The sequence below is a fragment of the Natrix helvetica genome (assembly GCF_964273705.1).
Source record: "Natrix helvetica genome assembly, chromosome: 2".
Classification (NCBI taxonomy): domain Eukaryota; kingdom Metazoa; phylum Chordata; class Lepidosauria; order Squamata; family Natricidae; genus Natrix; species Natrix helvetica.
Genome location: NC_138552.1, coordinates 190,056,673 through 190,070,785, shown reverse-complemented (window position 1 = coordinate 190,070,785; position 14,113 = coordinate 190,056,673). Strand labels below are relative to the sequence as shown.

General features: G+C 38.6%; 1 protein-coding gene across 1 annotated transcript; it reads right to left on the bottom strand.

Moving 5' to 3' along the window:
- On the bottom strand, nt 1–11,617 carry RWDD1 (RWD domain containing 1). Its single transcript, XM_081944989.1, has 7 exons — nt 11,408–11,617; nt 8,066–8,131; nt 5,983–6,113; nt 5,243–5,386; nt 3,165–3,297; nt 1,599–1,661; nt 1–295 (listed from the first exon to the last, which is right to left on the bottom strand). The coding sequence occupies exons 1-7, from the start codon at nt 11,478–11,480 to the stop codon at nt 183–185; spliced, it is 723 nt and encodes a 240-aa protein (XP_081801115.1). The 5' UTR covers nt 11,481–11,617; the 3' UTR covers nt 1–182.
- Nucleotides 11,618–14,113: the final 2,496 nt, after the last annotated feature.

Genomic DNA, 14,113 nt, shown 5'->3' with positions numbered 1-14,113 from the left:
TCAAATGTTAAAGTCTGTTTATTACCTGGGCTGAAAGCCACCAGAAAAGAAGTCACTTTGATCTTAAAATACTTCACCCTTTTCTTTGAAGAAAAAGATATTCAAATCACGTGTGCCTCTTTCTGGCTACAAGTGTCCAACCAAACCTATGGATCCAAGTAGCTAGTAGAGGAATCTCAGATCTAGTCACTATCTAGATGAACAGGGTTATAGTCTGGATCGTCCTCATCATCTTCCAAGTCCAAGTCATCCATGTCCTGGAACAATGATTCATCTACTTCCACATTGTTTCCACCTAGGATAGGGGAGAAAAGGAAAATAAAGGTGACATTTTATAAATAGGAAAAAAAATGAATTCCAAACTGAGTGCTTGTAATGAACATTTAGCAGTCTTAGCTAAAAAACTGACCCAGCATGCAAAGGGCCCATAATTTCCAAAGAAGATAGAAACCAGAGAGTGGACAGTCTGTACCTACACAATCAAGCAAATGGGAGTGTTCTTTCATGTGACAAGTAATACATTTAGAAGGCATATTGTACAGGGCCCATATAGTATGAGGTTAAGAAGATGCATTGATACTTGTCATTTCATCGTTTTGAATTAGTAACATAAAAATTAAAAGTCATTACTTTTTTTTTAAAGGAGTATAATTTTCTGCAAGCAAAACATAGTTAAAGCAGTAGAGCTAAACAAAAAAAAATCCCACTCTCTTCTCGAATTGCTTTTCCAACTGCTTATGCTATGGATCCCCTGAGAAGTCTCCTACAATTAAAAAAAGCATTTTGGGAAAAGGAGTGGATATACTGCCGGTATATTTTTTGAGTCTGAGTTAACCACATAGGATCAATGATGTACATCTCTGTACAAGGAAGAAAAAGATAAGAATGGAGCAAGAGTGACACCTTCTGTCTTCCATGAGTTAATTTTTGTCCCTTATATTATCAAGCTTGAAGTTTATTTTGGAGGAAAAACACCTACAGTTAGGCATGTAGGCGATAATGGTATAATGCCAAAGATGTTTCTGTGTGTATGTCTTCCAGTCAACTGCTTGGACTAGTCCCTGCAGTTTTCTTGGCCAGATTAGTTATTTGCCTTCATGGATGAAGCAAAACATTTTTAAAGCAAAACTGCATGTGATATCAGCAAAATGGAATCCTATAAAGGACCAGGAATATTTCAGGTGTTAAAAGTGGCATTTTTCAGGCATATCCTCAGTTTAAGCCGATCCAGTGTTATTTGATTTCAGCTGGTACTTAGCATTATATATCCAAATAAACAGACATGCTTGCTCAGTTAGCTTTTTCCTTTCTGCTAGAAGCTATTATCACATTAAGAGGGCAGATACAGAATAAGAATATATTTGAGTTAAAGGGATATCCTTAAGGGATTACATTACCCGGAACCAGAAGTAATTGCTTATTTCCAAAAACATGTAAGTAGCTTATTCCTCTCTATTAGTACTAGAGGCAAAATTTAGCCAATTGATATGAAAATACCAGTACGTTTAGTGTTAAGTGCCAGTATATTTAGTAGTAAATAGCTTTTACCATTAAAATCATATTCTATAGCAATTAAAGTAGAAATAATGGAAAGTTACCATCTTCTAAGAACTGAATATCGGATGTATCAAGGTTATGATCTGTCTCAAACAGCTGCTTTCCTATTAAGAAATAAAAGAAGTAAGTTGATTTGGATAGTGGCATAACGAACAGACACACACACACACACACACACACACACACACACACACTTTCGATTACAACTGGAGATAAACCTATGATGGAGCAGAAGAAAGAAAATGCAGCTCAAATATCAGGAACTACAGTACTTTTCACTTTGAAGTCTGAAGAGTGATGACTACATAATTTCCAGTCAGATAATATGGGGTGCCATGATTAAATTGAATTGTCTTAAAACAAACGTAGCACATTACACCTAAGACCTCACCCTTAGTTACAATATGGGGCTGGTCTAGAGTTGTACTTGCAACCATTATTTGCATAGGCCTTCTCCACTCCCTTGTCCCTAATGTGTTTTGCTGCATACTATATGAGAGAAAATTAGGTTTTCTTTCTGTGTTTAATACAATCATAAACTAAGACAAAAATCCTAGCTTGATTAGTATATTTATATTAGCATATTAATATAAAGGAATCCGAGCTTCAATTATAACTTGAAAGTTATAATTTGGAGATTACAGTGCACCTAAAGAAGACTCCTACATGAGTTTGATAACCTTTATCTCTTATAGAACTAGGGTATGTGATATTAGCAGCATGTACAATTCAAGCATGCAGTTTTGTATATAGTGGTACTTTGGTACTCAAATACTTTGAAACTCACAGAATTTGGTACTCAACACATTTTGACATGAAAATTTTGTCCCAGTACTCATTTGTTTGATACTCAGTGCACAAGCTAAAATGTATCGATGTCGGCTCCCTTGTAACTCACTACATTGATCCTTATAGGAAAAAAACTGTTTGGGACTCATTATTTTTCATCACTCATTGTGCTCTCAGAACTAATTAACAATGAGTACCAAGGTTCCATTGTATTTCTTTGCATCCCCAGTAAAAATATCTATTCAAACATTTATCAATGTCAACTGTTTAACTTCTGTATTTTTGTGGATAATTTGGACTGCTTTCTGGAACACTGATATTTTTCACCACTCTGGGTTGCCTGACTAACCAATTTGATACAGCTTGTGTGGATTTCATGTGTCAAATGAAAAACTATTTACCAATAGTTGGAGGGGAGGAAAAAGGAGTTTGGAAATGAAGAAACCTAAAAAAAAGTAGGTAATACACTTAGAGATAGAGATATAAATAAGATGGAAACTGTTAGTATGTGTATGATGAGAATAATGATGTATAATGTTGATATGATATTATTACTAGAAGATATTAAGAAGAAAAATGCTCGATATATTGTAATACTAAACTTAGGGAAATAATGTTAATATGAATGTGAATGATGTGGCAAAGGAGGAACGATATTACACAGAGATGTTTGTACCAGATAACATACTGCAAAAGGAAAGAATGGAATGTTTATTTTTGCAACTAAAAAATAATAAAACTTTTAAAAAAGAAAAATAATCCTCCAGTAATCCAAGACCAGGCACCTGGCTTATATAAGACAGACTATTATATCCCACCTGTTAATTTATTTTTGCCGCACTGTTCTTCTTCTTTCGTCTTTTTTCTTTTAATTTCTAAAAGCTCCAAATCAAACGTTGCCTTCCAGCGTAGGAAGCTTTCAATAGTGACGGGGGTGCCATGAAAACATTGCTAGAAAAACAGAGAATAAGATAAAGTTCCAAAACATGTAACAAAGGACAATACCAGCCTAATAATGGCACCAGCTTTCCAGCTCTGATATTCCAAATCTATTCTCACATAAACAGCTAGGCAACAAAGGTAACTATACTCCCAGCCAGAACTGTTCTGAAACAGTTCTGTGGACAGTACCAACAAGAATTACTTCCGAGATTCTTTAATGGGAAGTGGCATACAAAGATTAAAAGCCATTATTGCCTTTGTTGTCATCATCATCATTGTCATCACCATCATGGCTGTAGAATTCAAAATAAAATACATAAATAGCACAACAAAGGAGCAAACAAACACAAGGCCAAATGTAGCTGTAGTCCTCTTGATAAAAATAGGACGTTACAGGTAGTCCTCGACTTACAACTTAGCCATAGTTCGAAGTTACAACGGACTCCCCCAAAAGGTTTACAACTCAGATTCAAAGTTCCAAAACACACACACACGTCATGTGATCACATTTTGGGCGTTCAGCACTGGTCTGCATTTATGGTTGCTTGCAGTGGTCATATAACAGCAATTTACAATGGGGGTTGGGTTTTTTTTTTGCAAGAAATTGGTGTTTACTTTCAATTTCTGGCAAAAAAAAAAAAGCTCATTGCAAACAATAGGTTTACTTAAGGAGTGTGGTATTCATTTAACAACCGCCAATTTGCTTAACAACTCTGGTTATTTGCAATGGATGCAAAAAAATTGTAAAATCAGCTCAGTCACATGATGGTCCACTTAACAATCGGCACGACTTACAACCATAATTCCAGACTCAATAACAGTCTTAAATTGAGAATTACCTGTAGGTAATTACATTATCTTATGAAAATATATTCATAGTTATTAGATACAGATACATACATAAACATGGTTCCCTAGTTTACCTAACTAACCAAGATTTCGAATACAGACCGTGGGATTATATTAGGCCTTATTTGTCACACTATATTAATAAACCAATTTAAAAGAGGTGAGAAAACTAAAAAGACAGTCATTCTGCAACCATAAACCAACAGAATACCAAATTCTCCCTGTCCTCTGCTAAAGTCAAACTAATTAATTATGGCTATTTCCCTTTAATTTACTTATATTTGTGTGCATGTGCACCTTTGAATTTGTTTTGACTCCTGGGTATTGTTTAGACAAGTTCTTGCATGTTTTTTGGCAAGGTTTTATGGGAGTGGTTTTCCATTGGTTTCCTCTTTGGGTTGAGAGTAAGTGACCGGGTTAAGGTCACCCAGATGGCTTCATGCCTAAAACAGGACTAGAAGATATGGTCTCCAGGATTGTAGCATACTGCTACACTTCAGCCGATACTAAATTTATACAGCTGGCAAGTATCCTAAAACCGGACCAAACTAATTATAGGATTCTTGGAGAGGCTAAAACACCATTCCAACATTTCTCTAACCAACATAATGTTACCCAGCTTGAGTTCAGGTGATTTAGTTTATCTACTTCAAGAACATTTGTAGTCATATGGAATCCCTTCATATTTCCCCACCTGCTTTCTGCAAAAAATACAAGATCACTAAGTGTGTCTGTGTGTGTGTGTGTGTGTTATATGTGTATGCATGTGTGTATTCATATACATTCTATTTAACAGAATATTGGTCAATAAAAACAAAAAACAAGTGAGTCTTAAGGTTCTGGATTCTTAACATGGAACAACAAAACACAATCCACATGTTTATATTGTATAATCTTGCATAATTTTGGATGCGAAGGCTATCATCCATCCATCTATCCATCATCCATGCATCCATCCATCCATCCACCAATATCACCCTTGTTTTTCTCCAGTGATCCCTGTATTATAGATTGGAAACACTATAAAAAAATCTCTGGTTACAGACTCAAATATTGCAAATGCTACTTTTTCTTCTTATAACAATATGCTGACGAATTTTATCACCTTTTCTGCCTCCTCTGCCTCTTTTTCTTTCTGTTTCTTTTCTGCTTCTCTTCTTGTTTTTATTAGATCTACCATTTCATTCAGTCTTTCTTGCACAGCTGACACCAGTGTGAAGATCATTACCATGCCTAGATTCTCTTCTGACTGAAATACAAAGAGACAATAGCTTTACTTGCAAAGAATTTGGAGTTAAAATTATAATTTCTATGACACAAAAAATGTAGGAAGTGTGGTAAGAATGGCTTTAAAACACAATTCAAAGTAGGTAGAAACATATAACATAACAAGCCCTATCACCAACAAAACTTTTCAGTTTTCATTCATATGCTTTTTATAGTAGCAAATGATTTTGCAATAGGAATTTTAAAAAATGTGTTGGGTTGCCGTTGAATTTCTTTTTCAGCCCTACAATGCTTTTCAGAGTTTATGAACATCAAAAGTTATTATGAAATGACATAAACACTTGTATCTTTTATAAGAAGGTATTCTAATTTTCTCCCACCTAATATCTAGTGGGTCCCAGTTTTATAAAATAAATTATGAAGTACTTACATTCATTTGCATTAACTGCAATATCTATTAACCTTTAAGGTGAAAAATCTAATCATGACAGTTTTGTCCTTACCTTGTTTATCTTCTGATTTTCAAACCATGTGTATTTTTACTCAGTGAATAAAAGTTGAGCTGCCTCTAAAGAACTACTGGCACCAACAAAAAAAAATACTCTGAATATTTCTTACCTGTTCCTGCAGTAGTTTTAATAGGTCTGCAATATCATTATTTTCAAGATTCTCATGTGCAAGCAATTCATATAATGGAACTTCATCTGGATACTTTTCTGAATAGGTGAATTTGAGGGTCGTCTGAACAGCTGTAGTGCAACAGAAGAAAAGCAGTTCAAATGTCCAACTGAAATTATTAATATTGACCATTTAGTTGGGAATATTATCATTGCTTGTGGGAAGATCAGAAAAGAAACAATGCATCTCACTCTTGCATTCCTGCTGGCAGACAGCAGATGAAAAGAAGTAGCAGTTTCTACCTTCTTTTTTAAATCTCCTTTCAAGGTTTTAAAAATTGTTTTAATGAACTTTTAACATCCATAGAGAGGTGGGATAAAAAGAAGAGGACCAGAGTGTCAATGTACTCCTAGGCATGCCTCCTCTTTCCCCAACTGATTTCCTGATGCCACCTATTGGGAGGGTTTCAGATTTGATCCCTCCATTTTGCTTTCCATGCTAGGACAAGAACTAACATATCCTTTAGTCTCCAAATATATGTGTAAGCTTTAATTTATAAACAACTCACTTGCATTCAAACAAGTGATTTGTTTTCTACTTATAAGTATGCTTTGAAGTTTATAATCCGGACTTCAGAAATACTATGAAATTATCTTCACTATATTCAGGTAACATTTCTCATGTCGGGTACTATGAATCTCAAGTTCCTTGATCAATTGACTCAAGTATGAAGGCAACATGGAACTTGGTCAACCATCATCTTCACTTTATTGGAAAGCTCCATTGAAACCCCTGCAGGGCAGCAACTTACAATACAATACAATACAATACAATACAATACAATACAATACAATACAATACAATACAATACAATACAATACAATAGTAGAGTTGGAAGGGACCTTGGAGGCCTTCTAGTCCAATCCCCTGCCTAGGCAGGAAACCCTATACCATTTCAGACAAATGGCTATCCAACATCTTCTTAAAGACTTCCAGTGTTGGGGCATTCACAACTTCTGGAGGCAAGCTGTTCCACTGATTAATTGTTCTAACTGTCAGGAAATTTCTCCTCAGTTCTAAGTTGCTTCTCTCCTTGATTAGTTTCCACCCATTGCTTCTTGTTCTACCCTCAGGTGCCTTGGAGAATAGTTTGACTCCCTCTTCTTTGTGGCAACCCCTGAGATATTGGAACACTGCTATCATGTCTCCCCTAGTCCTTCTTTCTCTTAAGCTAGACATACCCAGTTCCTGCAACCGTTCTTCATATGTTTTACTCTCCAGTCCCCTAATCATCTTTGTTGCTCTTCTCTGCACTCTTTCTAGAGTCTCCACATCTTTTTTACATTGTGGCGACCAGAACTGAATGCAGTATTCCAAGTGTGGCCTTACCAAGGCATTATAAAGTGGTATTAACACTTCACGTGATCTTGATTCTATCCCTCTGTTGATGCAGCCTAGAACTGTGTTGACTTTTTTGGCACCTGCTGCACACTGCTGGCTCATATTTAAATGGTTGTCCACTAGAACTCCAAGCTCCCTCTCACAGTTACTACTATTGAGCACGGTACCACCTATACTGTACCTGTGCGTTCCGTTTTTGTTGTCTAAATGTAGAACCTTACTCTTTTCACCACTGAATTTCATTTTATTAGATAGTGCCCAATGTTCAAGTTTGTCAAGATCCTTCTGTATCTTAAGCCTATCTTCTGGAGTGTTGGCTATTCCTGCCAGCTTGGTATCATCTGCAAATTTGATGAGTTCCCCATTTATTCCCTCATCCAAATCATTGATGAAGATGTTGAAGAGTACTGGGCCTAAGTATCCCTTGGCAAAGCAATCCCTTGGTTTATTTCCAAATTTCCAAATAAGCCAAAGCAATCCCTTGGCTTATTTCCAAATAAGGATTTAAGCTTGGATTTTCTGCGGACACACTCCAATATTAGCATCACAGATTTCCAAGCCAGTTACTGTTCCATACTGAAATAATCTGCTCCTGGCTTTCAATTATTTGTACAAAATTGTTTTCTCTGAGAGATTTTCCACCCACCCACCCCACATAAATGCTGAGAAATATTCAACTTACTTTCATCATTTTCTCCCGCTTCCGATGTCACGGTGATAGTGAAACTTGTAGGGTTTTCTGATAATACTGTAGGGAAAAAGAACCGATAAGAAATATTATTTTTCATATGTTTTTTTTAAAGAATACCACTGCAACTTTGGTGTGTAAATTCCTTTAATCCTAACGGTTTAAAAAAAACTGCTGAAATTCTGTTCTTTACTTTAAAAAAACTGGTATGTAAATCTGACTGTTTTTACATGTTTTTTTTAAGATAATATATGCCTTCAATCAACATAGCCTGAAGTCAAATCTACACAGTCTGTATCCTCTGAGGAATAAAGTGCTAGACCAAATGCTTTACAAGCAAAAACTACTGAACTATTAACTGAACAGACTCGCTGAATGAACTAAAAGTTTTGAGAAATCCACATTGGATTATGAAGATCTTAACACCCTCTGGATGGGAGGGCATATGCATAGTGTGATGCCACTATGCCATAAACATGGACACTAGATTCATTCTCCACAGAGGCTGAATGCTGAATCCAGATTTTTCTGGATTTGTTTGGTATCATGATCGCACCATGATACCACCACAGCACTGCTATTGGAACACAGAGCATGAAATAAATGAATTCATTTTATCTAGGGCGCTAGAAGTTATGATTGCAGGGCTCTTCTTTAGTCCTGTTTGAAAACTCCCAGAGGAAGGTGAGATCTCAAAAGATCAAAGAGCAAGTATTGTTCCAATATTAAGTGGACGAGAATGATACAAAAAGTATGGACCTGTCACTTCATATCTATACTGTAAAAAGATGATTAAACACTGTATTTATAAATATTGGATAGGCATTCTACAATCAGCAAGAACAACCATGGGTTTATGGCAAAGAGTTCACGCCAAGCTTATTTCCTTCTTTGTCAGAGTTAATAACCTAGTAGAGAAGAGAAATCCAATACAGTTAGTCCTCAACTTAATCAATGACGATTGGGACCACCCCTAAGGAAGGTAATGGCTAAGTGAGAGGCACCTGATTTTACATCTTTTTTTGCAGTTGTTAAGCAAAACATTTATATCTATGTAAGGCGCCTTGAGTCGCCAGGTGCAAGCAGGTGCCAATATACCTTTTCTAAAATAAATAAATAAAGCATACTGAGCAAATGTAGCTTCCCCTATTGACTTTGCTTGTTGGAATCTCCCTGAGAAAGTTGCAAGTGGCAATTACATGACTCCTGGATGTTGCAACCATTATAAATATACCCCAGGTGCCAAGAAATCAATTTTTGATCATGTGACCATGAAGATGCTGTGATGGCTGTTCATGCAAGGACAGGTTGTAAGTCACTTTTTTTTCCCCAGTGCTGCTGTAACTTTGAATCATTGCTGAATGGATGGTTGTAATCCGAGGATTAGCAGTAGTCATAATGCACCTGGAGCTAAGCAAAACCTCTGCCAAGATCTCTTGCAATACTCTCTGAATAAAATGAGAAAATATGAGCTAGATAATACTGTTAAATGGAATCAGAACTGGTTGAATGGCAGCATGCAGCATTAATGGTTCCATTTTTAGCTTAGAGGGATGTGTCAAATGGAGGGCCATAGGGTTCTGTCCTGCCTCCATCATTTTTATCAATGAATTGAATGAAGGAGTTGAAGGGACACTTTATCAAATCTGCAGATGACAACTGAACTGGGAGGGGCAGCTTATATTTTAGAAGAGGCAAATATTTTTTAAAGTTCTAGCCAGGTAATGGGTTGAAATGAACAGGATAGAAATGAACTAGGTATAAAATGTACAATTCTATGTCTGGATGGGAAAAAAATATAATACAAGTCTAGGATTGAAGACAACTGATTTGGGACATGTGAAAATGTGGAGATTCTTGTCAACTGCAAGTTCAACACAAGTCATCAGGGTGATGCGGTGGCTAAAACAGCAAAAATCATTTAGAGTGTTGCGTCCAGTCCTGGGTACCACCCTTCAAAATGAACAGTGACAAATTGGAGTAACATCACAGGAGGGCCATTAAAATGGTGAAGGGTCCTTATGAGAGAAAGGATATGTGGATGTTTAGCCAGGTGACTGAGTGAAGGAGGTGTGATAGCAGTCTTACATAAACTACTGGTTTTCCTTTAGGAATTCAAGGTGGCGCATAGAGTCCCCACAACACCATCCTGTGAGCTGAGAAAAAAATAGAAACTGGTCCAAAATCATCCTGTGAGTTTCTGTGGCTGAGTATATGTGAATCAAAGTCTGGCCTGTGCCTTAACCACTACATGGCTACCATGATTTGGGTAGAAAACACTATCAGATAATTTACTTTTTACGAGTTTTAAAGCGCTTTGGCTTATGGTTTTACTGTAAACTCATTTTTAACATTCCAAGATTAGACTAGAACAAGAGAGTTGGAAGGGACCTTGGAGGTCTTCTAGTCCAACCCTGCTTAGGCAGGAAACTCTACACCATTTCAGACAAATGGCTATCCAACATCTTCTTTAAAACTTCCAGTGTTGGGGCATTCACAACTTCTGGAGGCAAGTTGTTCCACTGAGTAATTGTTCTAACTGTCAGGAAGTTTGTCCTCAGTTCTAAGCTGCTTCTCTCCTTGATTAGTTTCCACCCATCACTTCTTGTTCTACCCCCAGGTGCTTTGGAGAATAGCTTGACTCCCTCTTCTTTGTGGCAACCCCTGAGATATTGGGGATATTGTCACCCCTAGTCCTTCTTTTCATTAATCTACAAAATTATATCGAGAATGTTTTAATAAACAGCTTTTACACTCAAAGAGTGCAGCAAATCAAGTCTGTATGAATGAATGAATGAATGAATGACGGCATCGGGACCAAAGCAGGGATGACTTTTTAAGGGAGGTTACTTCCGAGGGCAGGAGTTGTACCGCCTACGGTTCAAGCAACCCTAGTTCAAGCCAAGTCGTCGGAGAAGCTTAAGTCTATTGTTGCACCGCCCCCATCCACCCCAAATAAATTGCGGAAGAAAGAAATGAGATTAGCCCAAAACCTCCCCTTGCAATACCAAAGGAGAACCAGAGCCCTCCTCGCGTATCCTTCGGAAAGCTGGCAATGTAAAGCGAGCTTCAAAGAGCTGGATTTTTCTGGATTCACACGATCCAGTGAAACCCGCTCGGGCTTCTCACAACACACTAGGTTTGCAGCGGGGCCAGTGCTTGCTTGGATCGAATTCTGGATGGACCAGTCCAAAAAGAAAAGGGGGGAAAACTCTTCTTAACAGGAAGAACCGGGGCAAAAGAATCCTCGCCGCATGCTGGAAACTCGCAAGCGCTGCCACCGTCACCCCGCGAGCCCACGCGCCGCCCAGCGCCGACTTCCACTTGCTACCCTACCTGTGAAGGAGTCCGGATAGATGGCCTCCAAGGCCTCCAACTCATTGCGCTGTTCCTCCCCGTAGTCGGTCATGATCCCCCGCCGCCGGCCATGGAACGCGCCGACCCGCAAATTGCCTCCTCCGGCAGGGGGAGCCCTACACAGGAGACGCCGCAGCAACCGCGAAGCCGGAGGGGCGGGGGCTGGGGGAAAAAGAGAGCGAGAGAAATAGCCAGGCCACTCTACGCACGCGCAATGCAGCCGCCAGCCCTACCCCCCGCAACTCCTCGGCCTGGAAGGCGATCCGTTGCTCTTCTGTCGACTGATCCGGTCTGCCTTCCCGGGCACCACCGCTGATCTGCTCATTCTCCCCGAGAGATAGCTAGGGAGGGAGAGCTGGGAGCTTTTGAACCTAAGCCGAGGGCTTCCGATGGCTGCCCGATCACACTTCCCAGTGTGGTTTCGGAATCGTTATTCTCTATATATTCATGGTTTTGATCTTCTTGAAAGATAGCGTAGCGAGAGAAAGTTCTTGCAGCCCTAAGGCGAAGGAGCAATTTGAATGCTGCTCCCTGTTAAAGCTTACTTAAGTTTCGCGTGCTCATTGTGCCGGTGCCTCTCGTTATGCAACTCAGTTTGGAACCTCTTCTAACTTTCTGCCGCCCTCAGCTCCCCCTTTAGCCCCCAGAAGACGATCTCCAGCTTGTATGCAACAAGAACTCCCTAAGCAAATCCTGCTTCCAGCCTCTTCGCCTTGGGGATAAGTACTGAGTAGCCAAATTCACACGAAACGGTCCCGGCGAGCCATTCATTCCCAAAGGTGCTTTTTTCAGGAGGCAACTGGACTTTCTTGTTTTTTTCTCTGGAAGACATTTCGCTTCTCATCCAAGAAGCTTCGCCTCAAACAGGATAGTGGGGAATGGTGGTGGTCAGAGCTGCTTGGATGAGAAGCGAAACGTTTTTAAAAGGAAAAAACAAGAAAGTCCATTTGCCTCCTGAAAAAGCACCTTTGGGATAACCATGACCTGGATGACTGAGAATCTCTACAGACCATCCATCCCTTCACTATTTGGCGTTTGTCCTTCTGCAAGTCTGCATTTACAGTTCAGCAACGACTAATTGCAACTTTCTCATCCTGACAGATACTAAGTCTTTTTTGCAAATATTTTAAATTGTTTTATATCATACATTTCATGTTGAACAGTGTGCTCTCTAGGTGTCTAAGGTGTTAACACACAAGCATATATACAACCATACAAACATCATCATCATCATGATCATATATGCCGTGTTTCCCTGAAAATAAGACAGGGTCTTCTTTTGACCTCTGAAATAAGCACTTGGCCTTATTTTCGGGGAGGTCTTATTTGTGAGGTGCAGTGTTTGCACCTCATGGCTGCTGCTGTGTTGCAATATTTTTGGGGAGGGCTTATTTTAGCGCATGCGCTCAAAAGCCCAATTGGGCTTATTATCTGGGGAGGTCTTGTCTTTGTGGAAATGGTATATATAAACCAATATGCGGTAATATAGAAACAAATAGGTGATAACATAAATCATATTACCAGATACTAAGTCTGTTGTGCCACCTTTGTTGGGATGCATGAATATACAATGTCAGTAGGCGAGCAATGAGATCTTGTCCCATGTCTAAAAATGGATTCCTTGGTATACGCCGATTTTTTGCTGCATGACAGCCATCCTGGCTTTGAGCAACATACAGAGGGCCAAAACTTGTTGGAGATTTTAGGGGATGAAATGGATGCCAATTTAACTTACTCCAAACTCAAAATAAAAAGAGAAAAGGAAGAAACACTCTGCCACAAAACTAATAGTGCCAAGTCATGTGTAACTTCTGAGCCAGCTCTTGTGCAAACCTTAAGCTACTTCTTTAAAGTGTTAAAGTCTTGTTATGTTTCTGAAATATCTTTAACTCTAGCATTATGCAGAGGTAGTCCTCAAATTATGACCACAATTGAGCCCAAAATTTATGTGGCTAAATTACAAATTTGTTAAGTGAGTTTTGCCCCATTTTTCAACTTTTCTTGCCGTTTGTTAAGTGAATCACTGCAGTTGTTAAATTAGTAACACCATTGTTAAGTGAGTATGACTTTCCCATTGTCTTTGCTTGTCAGAAGGTCACAAAAGCTGATCTCATGACCCTGGGTACTTCAAGTGTCATAAATATGAATCAGTTGTCAAGCATCTGAATATAAATTGCATTTAACAAACTGCATGAGTGTTTGGTTTGGTGGCACCAGTGCCTCAGATAGAAAATGCATACAGAGAGTGGTAAACACAGCCGAGAAGATTATAAGAAGCTCATTTCCTGTTATTCAGGATACTGCTTATAAGTGCTATGTGCTTAGAGATTGAAACATTGTTAGAGACAATACACACACACTTTACGGTCTGTTTCTATTGCTCCCCTCTGGGTGAGGTTTTGGAATATTTCTAGCAGGGCTAATAGATTCTGTAACAGCTTTGTTCCCTATGCAAGCAGTCTGGTTAACTAACAAGATTCGTTTTTCTTGCCATATACAAGTATACATCAGAACTACACTGTGTTGTTTCTCTGTGTCATAAAATGTATGTGGGTATTTGCATAATTGTGTATTTATGTATTCATGTTTGTGTAGTGTATATTGGAGGTAGTGATCTTTTGAGAGCTGTATGCAACAAAATTTCATTTTAATGTATGCCAATGTATGTAATGTATTCTAACCATG